The sequence below is a fragment of the Trichoplax adhaerens genome, genomic scaffold (genome assembly GCF_000150275.1).
Source record: "Trichoplax adhaerens TRIADscaffold_4 genomic scaffold, whole genome shotgun sequence".
In the NCBI taxonomy this organism is placed as follows: Eukaryota; Metazoa; Placozoa; class Uniplacotomia; order Trichoplacea; family Trichoplacidae; genus Trichoplax; species Trichoplax adhaerens.
The window spans coordinates 4,918,348-4,939,104 of record NW_002060946.1 but is presented as its reverse complement, the minus strand read 5'-3'; the positions used below and the strand labels follow the sequence as shown (position 1 = coordinate 4,939,104).

The window sequence follows — 20,757 nt, the reverse complement described above, 5'->3', positions numbered from 1 at the left end:
TCATGAATATCAAGGAAATATGCATACCTGTTATTCATCATCGATATGCTTGCATATTCATCAATTGTAATGACATTGTTTTAAAAAAATTAATAGCAATAATAGCAAAATCAACAACTAGGATAGTAAAGATAACACTTTTACTGTAATTTACCTATTGTTCTTATGTTAATTCATTTTTGCCTTTATCTACTATAACTTTAAATCTTAGAAATAATTTATAAACCGTTACTTGACGGTCAAAGACTACTAATGCAATACATACTGTATAACACTTCAAACTTTGATGCCGTTTTACTCGTAACCGTTCAAGTTATTTAATTAATGTTACGGTTCGAATTAACGTTACTGAAGACGCGATAAGTGAAAGTCTAGTTTTCTCCAATCGTCAAGAATTTAAATAAATACTCGTAAAACAAAAAATAATGATGCAACCGGTAAGGCAATAAGACATGTAATAATGATGACCAGTTAATTAATTATCGATCTTTTTTATTCTTAATCAAGTATATCAAGTTATTCAATGTATTTAAATCATTTATCTTAAAAGATCACATCAGAGATAAGATAGGATAAGTCTAGTACACATTGTCGAAATTCGAACTAGATAATCTTTTTACTATTAAACAGTCACACAAAACCCAACCAGTTACTACTATAGGTCGTAGCGCCAAGTTCAAAGTCCTTTTTTTCATTTAAAAGCTATGAATACGAATAGCATCTTTACTTATTTAAACCTTATCTCTTGTTAATTTGAATAACAAGAGATTATAGTTTTATGATAGCCATGCAAATTATGAGCTTTGATTTTCATATTAAATAAATCAGTAGCAATCCGATATCGAAAGATTGCCAATGAGATCGATTACCGATAACCCACCAACTAATGACATGGCACTCCTACATCAATCTCTATGAGTAGTTTATTATCGTAATCACTGACTATTAATTTTGTTGCATTGACTAATTTTCAGTTGCAACATTAACAATTTAAGGTTTCAAAATAAACCTGAACAAGAATGTTATTTGTACACCTGAAATTTTACTTTTACTCCAACTTTCCCTGAGTACTTTTGCAATAGTATATGAAATAAGTCATTTAAATTATATCATAGATTTTCGTTTAATTATATGCTTACAGTCGATTCTTCTTATTCAAATAAACATAATTTCTTTAATCTTTAGCACATTAATCATTTATCTCTCTAATTTGTCAGAATTTACAAGGTTTAGAATTTTTATATGCTGCCGGAATAGGTAACGAGGAAAAAATCCAACAGTACCTAAATGGTGGTCAATTAATAGATTTTCAAAATCATGTGAGCTATATATTAATGTTAATTAAGATATACTGGAAGTATTATATTAACAATTTATCTATTGTGCCACATATTGATAAAAAATACAGTAATTAGTTAATATAATATCTGATACTCAGATATTAACTACCAAATTCTCAATTTCCGAAAGTATAAATGCATGTATCATACAGTGAATAAATTTTGATCTATGTACGTCTAGCTTGTAGCAGTTGTAATTAATTTAGGATGTTAAAATGACTGCTTCTATAAGATATGCATATCTAACTTTAATATTAATTAGAATAAACTAAAAGTTAGAATAAATTCTTTAGGAATACCAAAGTGCTCTACACTTAGCCGCTGCAATGGGATACAATAATATCGTTGTAATCCTGGCCGATCGTGGTGCTAACTTAAATATCAACTCTAAGGTTAGCTATAACTCAAAATCAATAGAAATAAACATATTCCATTCGTTTTATTTATTAAGTGCTTCTATTTGGTAAATTTCTTATTTTCAGTTAGGGTTTACTCCTTTACATTATGCATGCAAAGAAGGTCAATTTCAATGTGCCAAGACTTTAATTGAAAAAGGAGCAGATGTTAATGCAATGTCATCAGTAAGTCGTCATCTAATTTGTTCCCATCTTACTGATGTATTGCCTTAACATGTTAATGATATTAGAGTTTCTAACTAGTAGACGCTTTACAGTTAGCTATAAAAATTATTAATTTGACTACTGTCTTAAAAATGTTTGTAAACTATCTGTATAACAACAGATGATAAATTTGTTTGTAATAATCTAGTATTATCTTACCACTGCATGTTATAGATAGGATTTACTCCGCTTTATGTAGCAGCTCAAGGAAATTTTGTCGATATAGTGAAGTTATTGTTAAAGCACGGAGCCGATCATCGCAGACCTTTACGGGTACATACAAATTTTCGTCCAATAATCTAAATTTTATTGCTAGTAAATACGCGTGTAGCTATAATTTGCTTACATAAGATGATGAAATGGCCTTGTTACACAAACTAGTTTCATAACAATGTAAAAATAAAGCCCATTATTAAATGTTTTAAATAATTTGCGCTTTGAGCATATAATTATAACAAGTCCAGTAGCGCAATAGTTACTAACTGATTCGCACGAAAACGGTGCTCAAAAAGCTTAATCACTTAATTTTTAACTTAACCATGGCAAATTAAATTGATGCTGATAACTATGTATGCATATTAAAAAATTGATCTCTTTCGAACATACTTCTTTTAGGTTGGAAGATTTATTCCTCTACATGTTGCCCAAAAGCAAGGTCATGAAAATGTTGTTCGAATTTTATCGGAAGCCAACTAAATTACGAGAAAAATATCATCAATTCGCTGTGACTGTATTAGTGGAATTCATTAATTATAAAATTGGCAGATTAAATTTTAAAAAAAAATGAAGTTTGCCTACAACTTCCGCAATATTAGAGTTACTGAATAATTTATAACATGTACATAATTCATAGATGAGCTCTTTCCACGTTTTCTAATAATATAAAAGAAAGAGAAATATTATACTTAGTTACATTATTATTCCGAAGGAACTTTAATGCATATAATGTTAAGAGAAATTTTAAAGACAAACACCGATATATGTAGCCTGGCAAACAAAGCTATCAATTTTTTTCCAAAATAAATTTAGACCTTAGCATTTTAATAATTTTAATTTTGTTTCTCTCACCAGATTACAGCTATTATTGTAGTATGCTATTATTTTGATATTCCAATTAATTTAGTAATATAAAGTTATAGTAAGTATAAGCTCGATCGACTAATGTATGAACTTTTTGAGGATTAAAATAGGCCAGCCACTTACTTTAAATGCTATTAATAGTTGTCTATCTAAATATTGTCAAAGTATTCCACTGTTTATATTTCACAATTTCAGGAATGAACTGCTCTCATGCTTAATGTTAACGTCATTTCCGTTGTCAATTTTCCAATGATTAACATCTTTATACCTACCGAAATTGGCATGCCAAAATAGCTAAACAGTTATTAGTTAAGAGTAAGGTGAAAATTAAAGCTTAACCATACAATTTTGCTGATTCTATTGCAACGAATTGAATACGTAATACTGTACGTGGTTATACTATTATGCACTTTACGATGTCAAGACGATTGATAGTGAAACGATCTATTTTAGTAATTAATTAATAGCATATTATGTTGCACTTGTATCATGCCCCAGAGTTCTTTCGTGTCATCTAAATTTTGATCGCTTCTATTCCAAAATAGAATTATGTATCCTTGAGTGTACTACCTCGTAAATAGGACTATATTCGATTTTTGCTTTGTGTCGCACTAAACCCGCCAACACACTATACAGCAAGTAGTAAATATCTTGATATATAATTTGTACTTTCGATTGTAAAATTGGTAGCAATTAAAAGTTAATGTCAGTTTAATACAATTTTACTAGATAATTCATTAAAAGTACTATACGTGTATCTCAGTAAAACTACTCTTGATTGTTACCATTTGTTTAAATAGGGATACTTTTGTATTTTTCTATATGCTAGATGAAGAAGCCCATACTTACTGAATGAATTTCAAGCTTTAGCTATATTTAAATATTGAAAATAAGATAATGACATTGAAGATAATTGTATGAAATAAAAGATATTGTCTCATTTTATTGGCAATGCATTTAATGAATCCCATTCTATTATCAGCGTGTTCATCTACATCTTTTACTGGTGATTATTCAGTTACTTAGCATAGCTGTGATATTACATGTATAAAGATAGATTGTCGTCATTACGATTAGCAAATAGAAACAATCTGTAGATAGATAGATCATTTTGGAGAGATTACTAATTCCTTATATGACCGTCAAGTAAATTAACTAATCCTACAAGCATGTTCACTAGCGGCAAACTTATCCAGTTTATTCTATTTGTAAAAGGATTATGAAGGGATTACGATATATACAGTATTCAATGGTACTTATTTTAGCCAACTTCATGGACTACTCTACAAGATAATCAGTATTACAATATATGATAGGTATGTGACGATGCGAAATATAATCAGAGAGCGATTGATTTCGTCGCGTCAAAGGGAAAAGTAGGATACAAGAACTAGGTGATGCTCAAGGGCATCGTTGTCTACTTTAAAGTATGGTAGTACAAAGGCTAGGAACTTTCGTATAATAAAGTGGAAATACGGTAATTAAATAGTGGACTGTCAATCATTGCATCATCACCGCTTTGTTATTGATTGATGGAAATTGGGCTATTTAAATATACTCTAACCTATCACTGTATACTGATCAACGCTCATATTTAGATGATCAGAGTATTTTCCATGTGCAATATTTGATAATAGTATGTTGTTGTTTTAACGATATTGAATCAATAAAAAGCAAGGTCATTATCACCATGACTTAACCGATCATTTTATCACCTTCCAACCTCATTGCTTGTTGGTTATTAGATATTCCTCATGCGTCATTCATTAGTCATTAGTAATGAGTCATTATCATTGTTACAATAATATCGTTTGAAAGACAAGAATGAAATGGACAATAGAGGTTGAACATAGAAACAATGCAATTATTCATTGAGTGATAAACATGGCTGCTTTGCAAAATGGCATTTTTTTGCCGTTATTCAGTATTGTTGGTGGAGCAATGGGAATTTTTTTCTAGGATTGTAAATGATGAATTTTTGAAATTATCCTCATTTTTCTCTAGTCCAAATGACGTGTATGTGCATGGATTAGCAGTTGGATAATGACATTGCTTTTGTCATTGGTGAGTGAGAAAAGAAATGTTGACCAAGCCTATGCCATCATTAGGAATATTGGACGCTGGCGCAAGTCGCTTGTGTAAACCAATCGTTTTTATACATTGTTACTGAATGGATAGAGTACATCCAATCACCAAGATGGATTGCATGATCAACTCTGCCATGAGACTATCAAGACCACCAGTGGTGATAAATATAGTCATGCTATTCTTAGCCACAGTACTGTAGAGGGATGTCTGGTTACGGGTGAAAGTGGTCATGATTTTTCTCCCCCCCCGCCAAAAAAAAAATCCTTGGGGATCTAGACGTTTACTACACCGAGTCGGTAGTCTGTTGTCTCCTCAATAGTACAGTATGACGAAGGATGAAGTTAACTTGACAGTGTACTGCCGCTGATATTTTTTACACTGTCGAGTTGGGTGAAACACCATTTTCCAATTGCAAATATGATGTCAAAATTTCTCTCCCAACCATCCAAAACAGATTTGATGAATCGGATTCGGATTGGGTAAAATTCGGAGTTCGGATATTTCTACAGTACTAGACGATGCATTGTACTGTACAGTTGTACAGTACAGTACTGTACTGTATGCTCAGACCGTGGTCTGTACAGTGTACAGTACAATGTCCAGTCTTTTGCCTTGTTTACCGCCAAAGACGGTTTTTTCTACCGTACTGTACAGTACAGTACTATACGCCGGTTTAACACGGAGTGTGTAGCATGGCGTGGTCAAAAAGAAGTCATTTTCCACCTTGGCTATACTGTCGGTCCAAAACGGAGTGTGTAGCATGGCGAGGTCAAAAAGAAGTCATTTTCCACCTTGGCCATACTGTCGGTCCGACAACGGAGTGTGTAGCATAGCGTCCACTACAGTAGGCTGGCTCCACAGGTGTACTCGTGTCGTGTACAGTAAGCGGTACCTTGCTGCTTGATTTCTTTTTCCTTGTGTACTGTAGTCTACAGTACTATACACTGTATCATGGTCGTCCGTGTACAGTACCGTACTGCACAGTGCACAGTACAAACTGATTCAGACGCAGACTCCAGTCTGCACTCAACACCGTAAACTGGGTGTAGGTCGAAAATACACTCATTTTCCACCTACGCTATACTGCACAATAGTCTACAAGCTACTGTATCCAACGCTAGCGCTGACTTGACTAGGGGAAAAAAAACCCCAACACGGCATTATTGATTTAAGCGTTGAACTGTAAATCCAATTTGAATTGTAAAATAAAAGCAGACGCCAGTCAATCTACGCTAAACGCTACACACTCCCTCGCTGGCGGCGGCGCAGCACCCAATTTTGATCTCAAGGTAGTGACGGTAGTCACCAGCGATTAGTATTTAAAACTACGGTATATCTCAATTGAAAATACTCATTGCTTTTACTCCTTTGCAGTCATTGAAAGAAGACTCCTGTAAATTCACTTTGATTAGCCAAAGACTACTTCAAACGACTCTGTGACGTTGGCCTACTTATCGGCGGCATCATGTCCACACAGGTAATTCGTATCGAAGCGTATCTAAATTGTAGATTAAAATGGAAAACGATCGTCTGATGGTTCCGTCTAGTAGATGGACGTTAATTCATTTTTTTTTTTTTCCGCTGATCAAAAATCCAATCATAACCTATCCAATCTGGATGGCAATTCAACTCTTACTAATTGCCTGACTACTGATGATGATTGAGATCATCACCGTTCAAGTTATACTTATGCAATAGTTTAGTGCCATCAATTCAACAAATGATGATAATATAACGGTAACGTAGTATTTATTCACCACAGGCAGATATCTGCCTGCGGTGTACAGTCTCCAACCAGTGCAGAAAACGACACCATGAATTCTGGAAAGAGGCAAAACCCCAACCACAGACACACAGACTGGACATCACATTCTTCTTTCGCATACGAGTAAAATGATGAGTTAGCAATATCAATTGCTTATGCCGTTTTACAACAAGATGCAATTCTGCTTGAACGCGACACGCAATAGTTTTCATGGAAATGAAAGAAATAAAAAAATATCCATACGATCTTCGATGCTTTCCTACTGCATACGTGATTGGATGCGATATCACAACGCTGTATTATAGCGTAGCATTCCGAAAATGCAATGCAGACTACATGTTCAATGATGACTTGTAACCTCTTGTTCACAATGAAAATGATCCCAATTCGATATAGCGTATTTCTCTTTTGAAAGTATTTTAAAAAGGTATACCAACTACTGTATTTTACACAACACATTATTGTAGAAGAGTAAAACGCGGTTTCTAGCTGTTCAATTCCCCTGACTGAGATAGAGAAATTTTAGCGCTAAATCAACTGCATCACTGTTCAAGATTACAAAATTGCTACCAACTTTTTGGGGGGGAAAGTACAACTTGAAGATTACCAGAATACTCTATCTCTATCTTACTCGACGCTCGTATCTGGCTGGAGTCATTTTTTATCTCCTATCGGATCATACTGCTACTTGTTATGCGCCAAATATCACAGTAATGACAATCCTATACCACGTGAAGCTAAAATGGCTTAAAAGGAAAATGCTTCTGACGAGAGTAGTTAAAACTGGTGATCGATGGTACCGTATCGCATTTTACTTCATATCACAGTCGGAGTCTACTGTACTACCTATCGGGATGTCACTTTTTTTTATGGCCATCGATAAAGTGCACGCAAACGTTAATTTGGACATGGAGATGATAAGAATCGTGTACAGTACCCTGACTAGCTGAGACGCGTAATCGTTTCATAATTATGCAAAAGTAATTGATCAGCCACGCCATAAGCTGATGGAGAGAATTCAACAGCAATTAATGGGAGGCGTCATGGAAAGCAAAATTGCACTGCTCTCCTGGGCCTTGTCAGCGTTAGGCAAGAACGCCAATACCATTGCCTACTCAGTAATTCAGTACTGTACTACATCCAGTACCCAGACTACTGTACCAGGGCCAATACCATTACCGACTTTGATTAACTCCTTTTCATTTTTTCAACAGTTTGCATTTCCTCTAACGCCCTGACGCCGAAAGGTGTAAAGAGTCAAGATAACATGCTGTTTATTCGTTTTGATTACTTCAATTTTTCCCCATTTTTAGTGCTATAATGATTAGAATTGATAGTTGAAGTCATAATTTAATGTTGATTTGTTGAAAATTAAACTCTGTAGCGAGGAGTTGATAGGAAAGCGATCCCGTGCATACGGCAATGTGAATATTTCAAGTCACCACCTGCTCGTGTTAACAGCGAATACGCTTGAGAACTTACACTCACATATTTTATGTTTGACCGCCGTACGCTTTTACTCCATGCCTATTACTATCTTCCATGGGAATTTTATGCCCAAGTTCTATATGGTTTTAGGCTATACGTCAAACTAGCTTTAAATGGATACGACCAAGGCCTACATAAAAATGACCGGAACTTGACTCATCAACATAGCACCGTGACTCACCGTTGACACGCCTAAGCACCTGAGTCATCGGACACCACTAAGGCAGCGTCCTTCAATTTTCTCCATTAGTTTAGAAATCTCCTTGTGAATCATTTAACTAATGCTAAAGTTATTCGTGGACTACTGGAAAAAGTAGTCCATGGTTATGATTTACTGTAATTGCCAACAATTTATAGGAGTGACAATCCAACCGATTCGATCGATGAAACGGAATATCGAACACAGCAGCCACAGCTTAGATCGATAATACTGCATTGTGATAAATGCCCATATTTCACTTTGTTGAAATTCACATATCGTAAATAAATATTATTGATGTAGACACACCTTGATATTTTTGAAAGCTGTTAGTACTCTTCCTAATGTTAGCTGTTGATGGGGCCCCATCCAATCTTATGTCAAAAGCACGGAAATCAATTCTCGGTGCTGTATGTAAATTAAATGATAACTGAAAAAGCAATAACAGTCGGTGTAAGGAATGCAGTCATACTTGTTTGCAATCAAACATATTCGCTGTTCGTATTTTAAATTTGTACAGTACAGTACGGTAGTTTACAACAGCGCTTGTAAGAAATTGCGAGCTACTTAAGCGTAAACGTTAGCAATTCAGTAATTGTTACAATTTAATTGCAGTCCACATTATATTCCGCAACAGTACTTTGGGAGTTTTTGTTTACTGTTTATGAATGATCCAACTACGTATGTTGATATAACATCGCACTTTGCATGGAGCCGGAACTAAAATTATGGCTTAACATTGGTAACATACAGTATTAAGTTTTAGCTGCGGTAGCCAAAATTGATCTTGGTGATGGCGAGTACTTTTGAAAAATTGAAATTGTAGAACTATTACTAGTTACGACTAGTTATATGATATAGTGTATGCCATGTTATCGTACAGTATAGACGTATACCTCTTCGTTTTCGGGCATTTATGACGAATGATTACAATTCACTTTACTTCTGTAAAAAAGCGCAGTTTTAACTTTGATCTTGAATATAGAAAGAAAAAATGCTATTGACTGCTTACTATTATAGTTTGACTAAATGAGTGCAGTGGTTCAGGGAGGTCTAAAACACGTACTATATTTAATAAATGATGATGATATCCACAGACATGGCTAAATTCGTTTTGCTAATACTGGTATCTGGCAGTTCCATCAACTTTACTACTCCAGTACGACCACATACCATGAGCGTAAAACTGCGGCAGCACAACAACAATGATGAAATGAAATGGCATCGAACCCTGGTACAGTAGCGAACTACTTTACTGTAATGCATCGGTTTAATTCTGGTTGTAAATTGCAATCTTGTTTGTGCTATGCAAATATCGTGGATAAATTGGGTTTAGATCATTTGTCAGATTGTATTGCCAGTTGGGGGGGTACTCCAGTAATTGGAATTCTACTATTCTACAATCATCATTTTTATGAAATGTTGCAACAGTCGCAACACCAAGAATTTTTTCATTCGCGTTACTACAGCCACTGCAGACGCTGATGGGTGCTACTGCTGTACTGTACAGTATTGCTATACATCTGAGTACGCTATCGTAACGTACTGTACACTGTGACTGAGTTCCCCCCCCCCCCCAAAAAAAGAGCGAGTGTTATAGAGTGTAGATAGTGAAGAGCGTTCCTTGTCACCAGTCGCTACACTCTGAGTCTACTGTTAGTGTTTGTACAGTACAGTAAGTGCGACCACTCCGCTATCCTGTCACGCTTGCGCGTTACGCTGATTGTGGACATGGTATAGTGCACGTGACCTCAACAATAGCAGAGTACGAGTCCCTGGGACTCCTATCTCGGTAATGCTTACGAAAGCTCTTTCCAGAAAGAGTCGGTGGGGACACCTTGAGCGAAGAATAAATCACGTTATTAATGTAGCAGCATCAGGCAGGCCGTAACTCGTAGGCTTAGTAGTCAACACACACCCATGTTGTCTTGACAATCGTTGGTTCAAGAGAAACCATGATTCAGAATCATATCCTCATTTCTCAACGACCGACCACATAATGCCACAATATGATACTGTAGAGTAGAAGTACACAGCTGATATTAAGACGCAATCGATAAAGTTAATTCATAGTTTATTGTAATGTATGCTTGTATTAGCTATGATAGAGATGGATATTGAGGATGTTTAATCTTTGTTTATTTTACCTCATGCGAAACGAAAATGTACTAATAATAGCTGTTGTTCAATCACTTGTAGTCGGAAAACAGCGCAGCATTTCTTAGAGCTGCACGCTCAGGTGAAGAGGACAAAGTTCTTCAAGCCTTAAGCAATGGAATACCTATTAACACATGTAATAGTGTAAGTAACAACATCGACTAGAAATGTTAGAAAAGTATTCAAGTTTGAACATTGGCTAATATGAACCTTACTTTATACTATCTAGAATGGATTGAATGCTTTACACTTAGCGGCGAAAGAAGGTCATACTGAAATTGTCAAAACGTTATTGCTTCGTGGTGCAGATATTGAAGCTGAAACTAAAGTAATACTTTTGGCCATCATGCGGCATTCATACTTTTTCCAATGTAACCATTAAAATGACCACATTGTAGCGATTAATCTTATTGAATGACATATATTATTACAACTTGCAATTTAGAAAGGAAATACGGCGTTGCATATTGCTTCCCTAGCCGGCCAATATGAAACGACAACATTGTTATTGGAAAGGGGTGCAGAAGTCAATTCAAGCTCTCGAGTTAGTTTTATGTAATTTATTTACGGTAGATAATCGAAAGGAAAATACGAAATTCGACCAGATGGAGTATTTCTGATGATATTTTTTTTTTTTTTACCGGTTATAGAGTGGCTTTACTCCGCTTTACATGGCCTCTCAAGAGAACCATCTTGATGTTGTAAGACTCCTTTTAGAAAATGGTGCCAATCAGAGAAAAGCGACCGAGGTTTAGCTTACCTTTCCAATGGATGAATTGATTTATTATTTAGTCACTGAAAATTAATTTTAAAAATTTATCATTTCATTATTTAGGACGGCTTTACTCCACTTGCTGTAGCTTTACAACAAGGCCATGAAGATGTTGTTGCAGTTCTTCGTGAACACGATACTAAAGAAGGATTTTCCTTATTGCATGATATATCACGCAGAAATGATGGAAAATCTGCCATGTTTCTGTTACAGAAAGAAAATATTGAAATAGAAGGAATGGCCAAGGTAATAGACTCGCTTACACCTATTTCATCTTCATTTTATTTATATTATACAAGTTTATATCCAATTTTGTAAGCAAATATCTTTTTTTGAACATTTCTCTTTTCATAATTTTAGCATAAATTTACCCCATTGCACGTTGCTTGCCATTATGGTAGTGCAGACGTAGCTAGAATTTTAATTGAATATGGTGCTAGAGTTAATATCTTTGCATCAGTAAGTAAAAATAACCTTGAATCTACTTGTAACCATTCAATAAAATGAAATTAAAAGTGATGTAGCGATAGATACATTGCTATTAGTTGTACCTGGTATAAAAGGCCTATGACTAACGCCACAACTGTACTTTTATAGAATAATATCACACCGTTGCACGTATCTGCCAATAAAGGTTTTGTCGAATTAGTCCGTCTCCTGCTCTATCATCAAGCTGATCAAGAAGCTCATACTAAGGATGGCTTAATCCCTTTGCACACCGCTTCAAGATTTGGTAAAGATGAAGTTGTGGGTGAACTACTTCATGATCGTAATGACTTAGTTGAGCACAAATCCAAAGTAAGCAAAGTGATCGCATATGATGGCTTTAACATCAACTATACTATACATACTATGCATTACTTTACATAAATGTCAAACTTTAGTATCAAGACATGCTTTTGACAACTAATACATCAAATATTTTTTCAATTTTTTTTTTCTCAGAGTGGATTGACTCCTCTACATATGGCAACACAAGATAATCATGTCCGTGTTATTAAGCTTTTATTGGCTTTCAACGCATATGTTGACACATTAACAAATGTATGTAGTAATTTCATTTTTGATCACTGCTAATGTTTTGCCTATATGAACAATGAATTAGTAGTAGGATATGTTACGCTAGTTAACGTACTTTAATATAATATACGTATATTAGGGGTAAAGTAAGTATACGTATATGATACTCAACTTATTTTTTTTATTATTAATATATTGAATAGGATAATATTACAGCGTTACATATTTCTGCTCATTATGGTCACGTTGATGCTGCACGTTATCTCCTTGACAGCAGTGCCGACGCAAATGCTAAATCTCTGGTAATTAATTCAAAAATACAATTTGTCCATCGCATTTATAGAAAAGATATTGTGTACCTTGCCCTGTGCCTAATACAAAATTCAATATGAAGACATAATTTGTGTTTGTTTATTATAGAATGGTTTTACTCCATTACATGTTGCTTGCAAGAAAAATCGATATGAAGTTGTAGAACTATTATTAGATCGAGGTTCATCAATACAATCTCAAACTCAGGTATACCCTTATTAAATTGATACGTAGATCAATTTTACTAGACAAAGTATTTTTTTTTTTTAATTTATAAATATTTAAATGGTTTGCTTTTATAATTAAATTTTTATCATAGGCTGGTTTAAGCCCATTACATGTTGCAACTTTTTTCAGCAATTATGATATAGTTGAATTATTAGTTCGTAAAGGAGCATCAATTGATACTGTTGACAGGGTGAGAAATAATGAATGAAATTCGTCATTTTTTGAATTGAGATAAGTTTATTATCGTACTTTTTAACATGTTAAACTGACCAATTATTGTTATATATGTATTTAACAATATTAGAAAGGTGAAACGGCATTGCATGTTGCCGGACGTATTCGCCACGAAGATATTGCTCAGTATCTACTCAAGATGGGGGCAAATGCCGACGCAAAGGCTCGGGTAAGATTTTTACAGTCGGTTAAAATATACACCGTATCTACAATTCGTAAACAATAATTGTATTACTAATTAAAATCGAATATGTTGATTACATTTCCGATTGAAACACCTTCTTTTTTTTTTAATTAATGACAATAATAACCAATTAAACTAACTTCTTATTCGTTTATTTATCATTTAGCAAGGAATTACACCCTTGCATATTATCAGCTATTTAGGTCATGGTGAAATGGTTCAAACCTTGATCGATTTTGGAGCGCAAGCAGATGCAATGACAAAGGTATAAGAATTTTTTTTTGATAGAATTTTCCGTAATTGTAAAAAGATACAGTCCTTTGTTATACAAACTTGTTAGTGTATCAAAATAGGATACGATTTTATTTCTTATATTTTTTATATTATTAAATTTTAAATAGTCATGCCAAACACCACTTCAAATTGCCTGTAAGGAAGGCCATATTCATGTCGTAGATGTTCTACTCCAAAATGGTGCATCACTTAGCTTAACGACAAAGGTTTGCAATTACCTATAAACACACACATAATAAATATTTATTAAAGTAAGAATACAATAATCTTGATTGTATCTGCTACGTAATATAATAGGTTAATCTTCTTTATCAATGAAATGATTATATTTAGGTTGGTTATACGCCATTACACACAGCTACGAAACATGGTAGAACAAAAATTGTATCTCTGCTGTTGAAAAAATTTGCTTCACCAGATGCCGAAGGAAAAGTACGATAAATACATTATGTCTTTATACACCATTTTATATCTATATTAATTATAATTTCTTGGATATTCTTTTCTAAATTTTAAACAGTCAAAGTAGTTTTGGTCATAGTTTACTAGAGTGGTGTATAATTTATCTTAAAAATTTTATCTTTTAGAACGGGATCACTCCTCTACATGTCGCTGCACATTATGATCGTGTCGAGATAGCGTTGTTGCTTTTAGGACATGGCGCAAGCCCTTATCTCAGAGTGAAAGTAATCAAATGATTGAAAATATTAATATATAAAATTTTATTCTTATATATTACCAGTACTTATAGCATTTGAATATCTTGTCTTATAATTAGAATGGATTTACACCTTTGCATATTGCTTGTAAACGAGGACACTTGAAGATTGTTAAGATACTCTTAGAACATAAGGCATTACCGAATGAACAAACAAGGGTAAAAATATTAATACCATAAAATACTAAAATATTACGATAGAGGATGCTCTCTATACAATTGATATTTTCTTTTCTATGATTTTATTCAAAATTTTATAACGATTACAGAAAGTAATACAAATCTTAATTACATCTTGATTTAGAATGGAATTGCCCCTATCCATTTAGCAGCCCAATATGGCTACGATAATATAGTTAAAGTATTGATTGAATACGATGCAGAGACTGGCATACCAGCTAAGAATGGCATGACTCCACTTCATCTTGCAGCACAAGAAGACTTTGTCAATATGGCAGCTAGATTACTCGATTATGGAGCACCAATCAATGCAGTAACATTAGCAGGATATACTTCACTACATGTTGCATGTTACTACGGTAATATTGCCACTGCAATATTATTAATCTGCCGTGGTGCTGGCATTAATGATCAAACTAAAGACGGTCTAACACCGCTTCATATGGCAGCTCAGCAAGGACACGCAAATATCGTGGATGCTTTAGCACGAGAATATAGTGCAAATTGTCAATTACGAACAGCTAGTAATTTGACGGCCTTACAACTTGCATACTTTGCTAACCAGGAAGAATGTATTAGGATATTACAACAATATACAGAGGAAGAATATATGAGCGATGAACAAATGGCACAAATGCGTAGTGCTGCTGTTATGGAAATGAATTTAAGACCGGAAGTGTTGAAGGTAGATGATGAAGATAATGCTTCTGACAATGTATCCGTTTATTATCCAGAAGAAGATAATGATTGGCGTGATTTACATCGAACGAATCTGGAAAGATACTACACTAGCTTGAGTGAACGCTATGTATCCATGAGACAGAGACGTGACAAAAATGAAATAATGCATGCTAGAGAATTTGTTCGTGCTGATGGTAGTATAATGTATATTACGGAAACGACAATCAAACCGAGTCATGGCGATTATCGTACCGTCCGCTTAGAGGATGGTACCGTTCTTTATGTCATTGAAACTTTATACCTGCCCATGGATTTTGTTAGTGGTGATACACGAGAAGTCAAAAATGCTGATGGTAGCATAACTCTAGTAACGGAGATGAGTCAGCCACCGGAATCTGGTGAATATAAGGTATTAACAAGAGCTGATGGTACCGTTGTTTATATTGTTGAAACAACTTATATGCCTCCCGATGATGATGGCTATGAAACAGTTTATACCCGTGAAGTTCTTAATGCTGACGGTAGTGTTACTTATATTACCGAATCGACTGCACCGCCACCAGAAGGTGAATATAAAACTGAAACTAGACCTGATGGTAGTGTAGTTTATATTACCGAGGTAACTTACTTACCTGAAGATCAAGTAGCTGGTGAAGCTGTAACTCGCGAAGTACGCCATAGTGATGGTAGTTTAACACTCATTACCGAAACAACATTTAAACCACCTGAAGGTAACTATCGTAAATCAAAACGACCAGATGGCACAATTATTTATATTATTGAAGTCAATTATGTACCGGTTAATGATCTTGGTGAAGAAGTTGTGCGTGAAGTTCAATTACCCAGTGGTCAGAATATGCTATATTCAGAAACCTATTATCAACCTCAAGGTCCTCATGAAACCATTCAGTTAGAGGATGGTTCTGTAATTTACCGCCAACAACTTGATGAACGTCTTCCAGAACCGCGAATAATAGCAGTAACTCGCGATGATAACAGTGTATACTATATTCGTGAAACTACATATATCCCTAGTGATGATAAGTATCGTGCTATGAGACGAGATGATGGAGTTATTGTCTTCTTGGATGAGAATCTTCCACCATCAAATCAGGACCCAGCATCGAAAGGAATGGCACCTGTTAGACGTGCGGATGGTTCAGTAGTTTATATATCGAAGTTTACGTATCTACCACCGTCAGGTCCATTTAAAGCTATGAAACGCTCAGATGGTACAGTTGAATATTACGGGGAACAATCATACATGCCTGCACCAGTCAAGAAGGTTACTAGGGCTGACGGTACGGTCGCATATATTACTGAAAGTACGTATATGCCTGCTGTTGGTAAATTCCGTGCAATGAGACGAGAAGATGGTACAATTGTGTATATAACTGAGCAACAATATCGTCCTCAGTCAGCAGCTGAAGATCGTATTACTGAAGTAAAAAGAGAAGATGGAACTACGGTCTACATTACAGAAACGACCAAAATGCCTACCTCAGGTCCGTATAAAATGATGAAAAGAGCTGATGGCACCATAGTGTATATCATTGAATCTACATCTATGCCGTCAAGTCGTCCTACTACAAATACAATACAACCTTCGACTAGTAAACCTGTCATGGAAAGCAGGTTAGGAGCAATAGCTGAAGAACCTCCCGAGGATCCATCTGGTACTAAGATTACTAAGAAGCCAAGTTTCGGGAAACGTCTAAAGAAAACTTTCTCCTTTAGAAAGAAAGGTAGAAAGGATCAATCGCCACCTCGGGTACCACCTCGACCTAGTGATGACGCATCTCCTCCTCCTATACCACCACCACCTGTTGATGTTATAAGTGAAGTGGAATTACCGGAAGAGCAGGATGCACCACCTATTCCTCCGCCTCCTCCTCCTGAAGAAGATGAAATTGTTATGGATATGGCTGCTTTAAGACGAGTACCACCACCTGAGGAAAATTATACTAATGAAACTCCTGAATCTCCTGAAAAGCAAGATTTCTCGGCTCGTCGTTCGATGTTTGAAAATAAGATACGAGATTCGATCGCAGGACCAGGTGAAACCGGTCGAGCTTTTGTTGTCCCTACTCCGGAAAATAGTAAAATGTGGCGACGTCAAGATACACCTGCACTCAAACCTGCTAGTCGCGTTACAACTTATAATACCGTTACTACAAATGTTGTTCATGATTATCGATTGATCGATGATGAAGACCAAGATATGGAAGAAGCAGCTGCTAGAGCGGCAATGCTAGCTGCGGAAAAAGCGAAAGCGGAAGCTTCACAGAAAACTGCTTCACATAAAAGTGTATCTAATTTACCACCACCTGAAGGTATTGACGTGGAATTTGATGAAGTTAGTAATCCTCACCAAGGTACGGTTGTTGGTCCTGAAGGGGGTACATTAATTAGCTCACGTTTTGGCATAAGAATTATAATACCACCAAACTCAGTTCAGTCGCCGGTTAAAATTGAATGCAGATTATTAGAGAAAAAGGGTAATAGTGGACGAACTATACAACCCAATTTAAAAGACGCTGAAGCTTTGGCAAATCGTGTGTTAGAAATTAGTCCAGCAGGTACATACTTTTCGAAGCCTGTCAGCATCGAAATACCTTATTATATCGCTATTGAAGGCTATAGTCGAGAAATTTGTGTTATGAGTAGTGAAAGAGGTGACGGCTGGAGTGATTGTAAGTCCTGTAGAGTGTTGCCAATTGATGAAAACAGCGACGACGATGAATACTACGTTGCCATCAGTACACAAAGTCTCCCCTCTTACTTTGCCGTAATTAGTCGCATTTGTCGTGAAGATGCTGACATAAGTAACGATGGCGGTGCAATTTTCTCTTCATTTGTTCCCTTCGTAAGAGTTGATGTTCCTCCAGGATGCTTTCATAAAGAAAGTGATTCTTATATCCAGGTCTTACCGGTTTATCCTGATGATTTATCAGTAACTAGTGTGTCTGGTGCAACACCAGTGGTGACATTGGAGCCTCGAATTCGATTGAAGCAAGCTGTAACGATAACTCTTCCCGATCTGGTATTACATCCTAAGGCAGATCCTAATAGTCCTATCCGCTTACTGAGAAGCATAACCCCTTACGATAAGCAACCACAATGGGAAGATATCACTGACTCAACAGAAATTATTGATGAAGGAAATGGCATACTTTCTTTTAGTACCAATCAATTTGCACGGTAGGTATAATTAATACGAATTAGTTGGTAAAAAATTTGAAATTTATTTTGGCATGTATATTATTGTATATTTTATATTTGTAAATGTTCTATTGTAACAAAATTTAACGATTAGTATATGCTAAATTTCAATAATAATAACTCTTGTGAAATTAATCTTCCTGATTAAAACAGATATTGGATTATCCAAGTCCGACAAGCTTTGACTGCGAAAGATAAAGGATCAACATTATACCGCAAGATAACTGCCGTCCCTTACTTAGCTAATGTAGCAATTTTTGCTAACTCCTATCAGCCTGGAGAAGCTAGCATGCGTATTGCCTGCATGACCAATGATGGTCTATATGATAGTTTAGATTTTCACGAAGGGATGGTCCAAATTGCAAGTAAGGAAAATGTTCCAATCATTGATGGAAGCCGAGTTAGTATACAATGTAGTGGAAATTTATTACCTATCAAAGCCAAATCTGCTTCATGGCAAATGGATTTCAAACCTTATCGCGAGAACGTATTAGATGGTAGCGTTCGTGTAACTACACCCAGCGATCCACCAAAAGGGTTAATGTCCTTTGTGCGTGATGCTAAAGTTGACGGGAGAACAGTATCGCAGATGTTGTGCACTTTGGGTGTTGTATTGCCACAAGGAGAAGGACCCGAAGGTAATGTAACTATCAGCCATGAATATCGAGTCTTTGCTGAAACTATGGATGTCGCTATTAAAGAAATTACTGAGCATGGTATCGGTAATAGCGAGTCAAACGATGATCAGAGTAATATTGCTAGCGTGGCTGCAGTGATCGGTAACGATTGGCCTCAGTTAGCTAGGGAATTGCAGTTAAAAGAATCAGACATAAAAGCAATTGATGCAGAATGCTCACCAAATAGTACAGCTGCTGCACAGAATATTTTACATACATGGGCTGTTAGATCAGGTAGAGATGCCACTGGTGTTAAACTAGAATCTGCACTGGTTGGAATTGGAAGAGAAGACGTCATCGAGCATTTTGAATCAGAAGTAGCAAGTGGAGTTACATACGAAAAGACTCAATTACCTGGCGGTCAAATTGTTATTAAGAAGAAAATCTCGCGAAGATTACCTCTGGAAGAAATTGAAAAACTGAAAAGAAGTAAAGATACTGTAGTAACGGCTGAAGGTCACATCGTACAAACAAAGCAAACTGTCATCACAGGCAGCAGTAGTGATAGAGATCAAATGTTAGCCAAGTTACGGCAACAAATGGATCTGGATGAGCAAGAATTACGAAATAGTGCAGCGGGCGAAATTTTATCTGAAGAAATTGAATTTCAGCATGAGGACGTAGACATAGATTTGGTAGATGAAATTAGAACTGACGTTGAACGAAGAAAATACGACGGTTATGCTCGCCAACAGTCAGCTAAAAGTGGCTACGGCGGAAATTAGAAATTTAGCCTCAATAACATGATCTATTTGTCATTACACAGCATAACTGGTAATATGTTATTAGTTAACACAGTATTTTAATGTATGACGGTTAACGAAATTTAAAGTAGTAGTTTATGTAGTGAATACATAATGATAATTGTTCTAGATTTTGGTTTCTAAGACTTAGATTTATTTTAATCTTCATGTTTTTTTATATTAATACTGATGATGTTGCTAATGTTGCGATATATCTATAAGACCTTGATTACTATTTGTCTAAGAATCGTAATACCAACAGTACATGATAGAGTTAAGAGGCCATCAGTATAGGAGAGATATTTAACTGGTATAGATACCTTCGCCATTTCTTCTGCTAATGCCATAAAAAGGCAATATTTTTTAGTGTATGTGTTGTTTAGGAATGATATTCTCAACCTACTTAAATAAGCAAGTACGTAATCACATTAAATTTTTTCCCAAGGGATATTAAATATTAAATATTCATCTAATACTTTATTGGTACAGTGATAGACAGCATCAGCTTTATATAGTTATTTTGAAGAGGTATCATCACAATTTTTCTTAATGATGTCTATCTATTTAGAGATGTGTTGTTTCTAATATTATACTAACTTGAATTTTTTTATCTTATAATTATAATTGCTCCTATTATGGCTATTTTAACACTCTTGTTTGTAATGTTGTGTTTGTTTGTAATTGAACGGATCTGATCATGTTGGTAAAAACGTACTATATTATTAACTCAGCGTTCGTTTCAAGTCATAATGTTA

At 35.3% G+C, this 20,757-nt stretch overlaps 2 protein-coding genes across 2 annotated transcripts; both read left to right on the top strand.

The window, feature by feature from the left end:
- Positions 1-1,666: 1,666 nt before the first annotated feature.
- On the top strand, positions 1,667-2,656 carry TRIADDRAFT_55756 (uncharacterized protein; the record flags this gene model as incomplete). Its single annotated transcript, XM_002112045.1, has 4 exons — positions 1,667-1,732; positions 1,823-1,921; positions 2,135-2,233; positions 2,576-2,656. 4 exons carry the CDS (start codon positions 1,667-1,669, stop codon positions 2,654-2,656), a joined length of 345 nt encoding a protein of 114 aa, XP_002112081.1.
- Positions 2,657-17,608: 14,952 nt separating this feature from the next.
- On the top strand, positions 17,609-19,984 carry TRIADDRAFT_24276 (uncharacterized protein; the record flags this gene model as incomplete). The annotated part of the gene is made up of 2 exons (XM_002112044.1): positions 17,609-18,561; positions 18,736-19,984. 2 exons carry the CDS (start codon positions 17,609-17,611, stop codon positions 19,982-19,984), a joined length of 2,202 nt encoding a protein of 733 aa, XP_002112080.1.
- Positions 19,985-20,757: the final 773 nt, after the last annotated feature.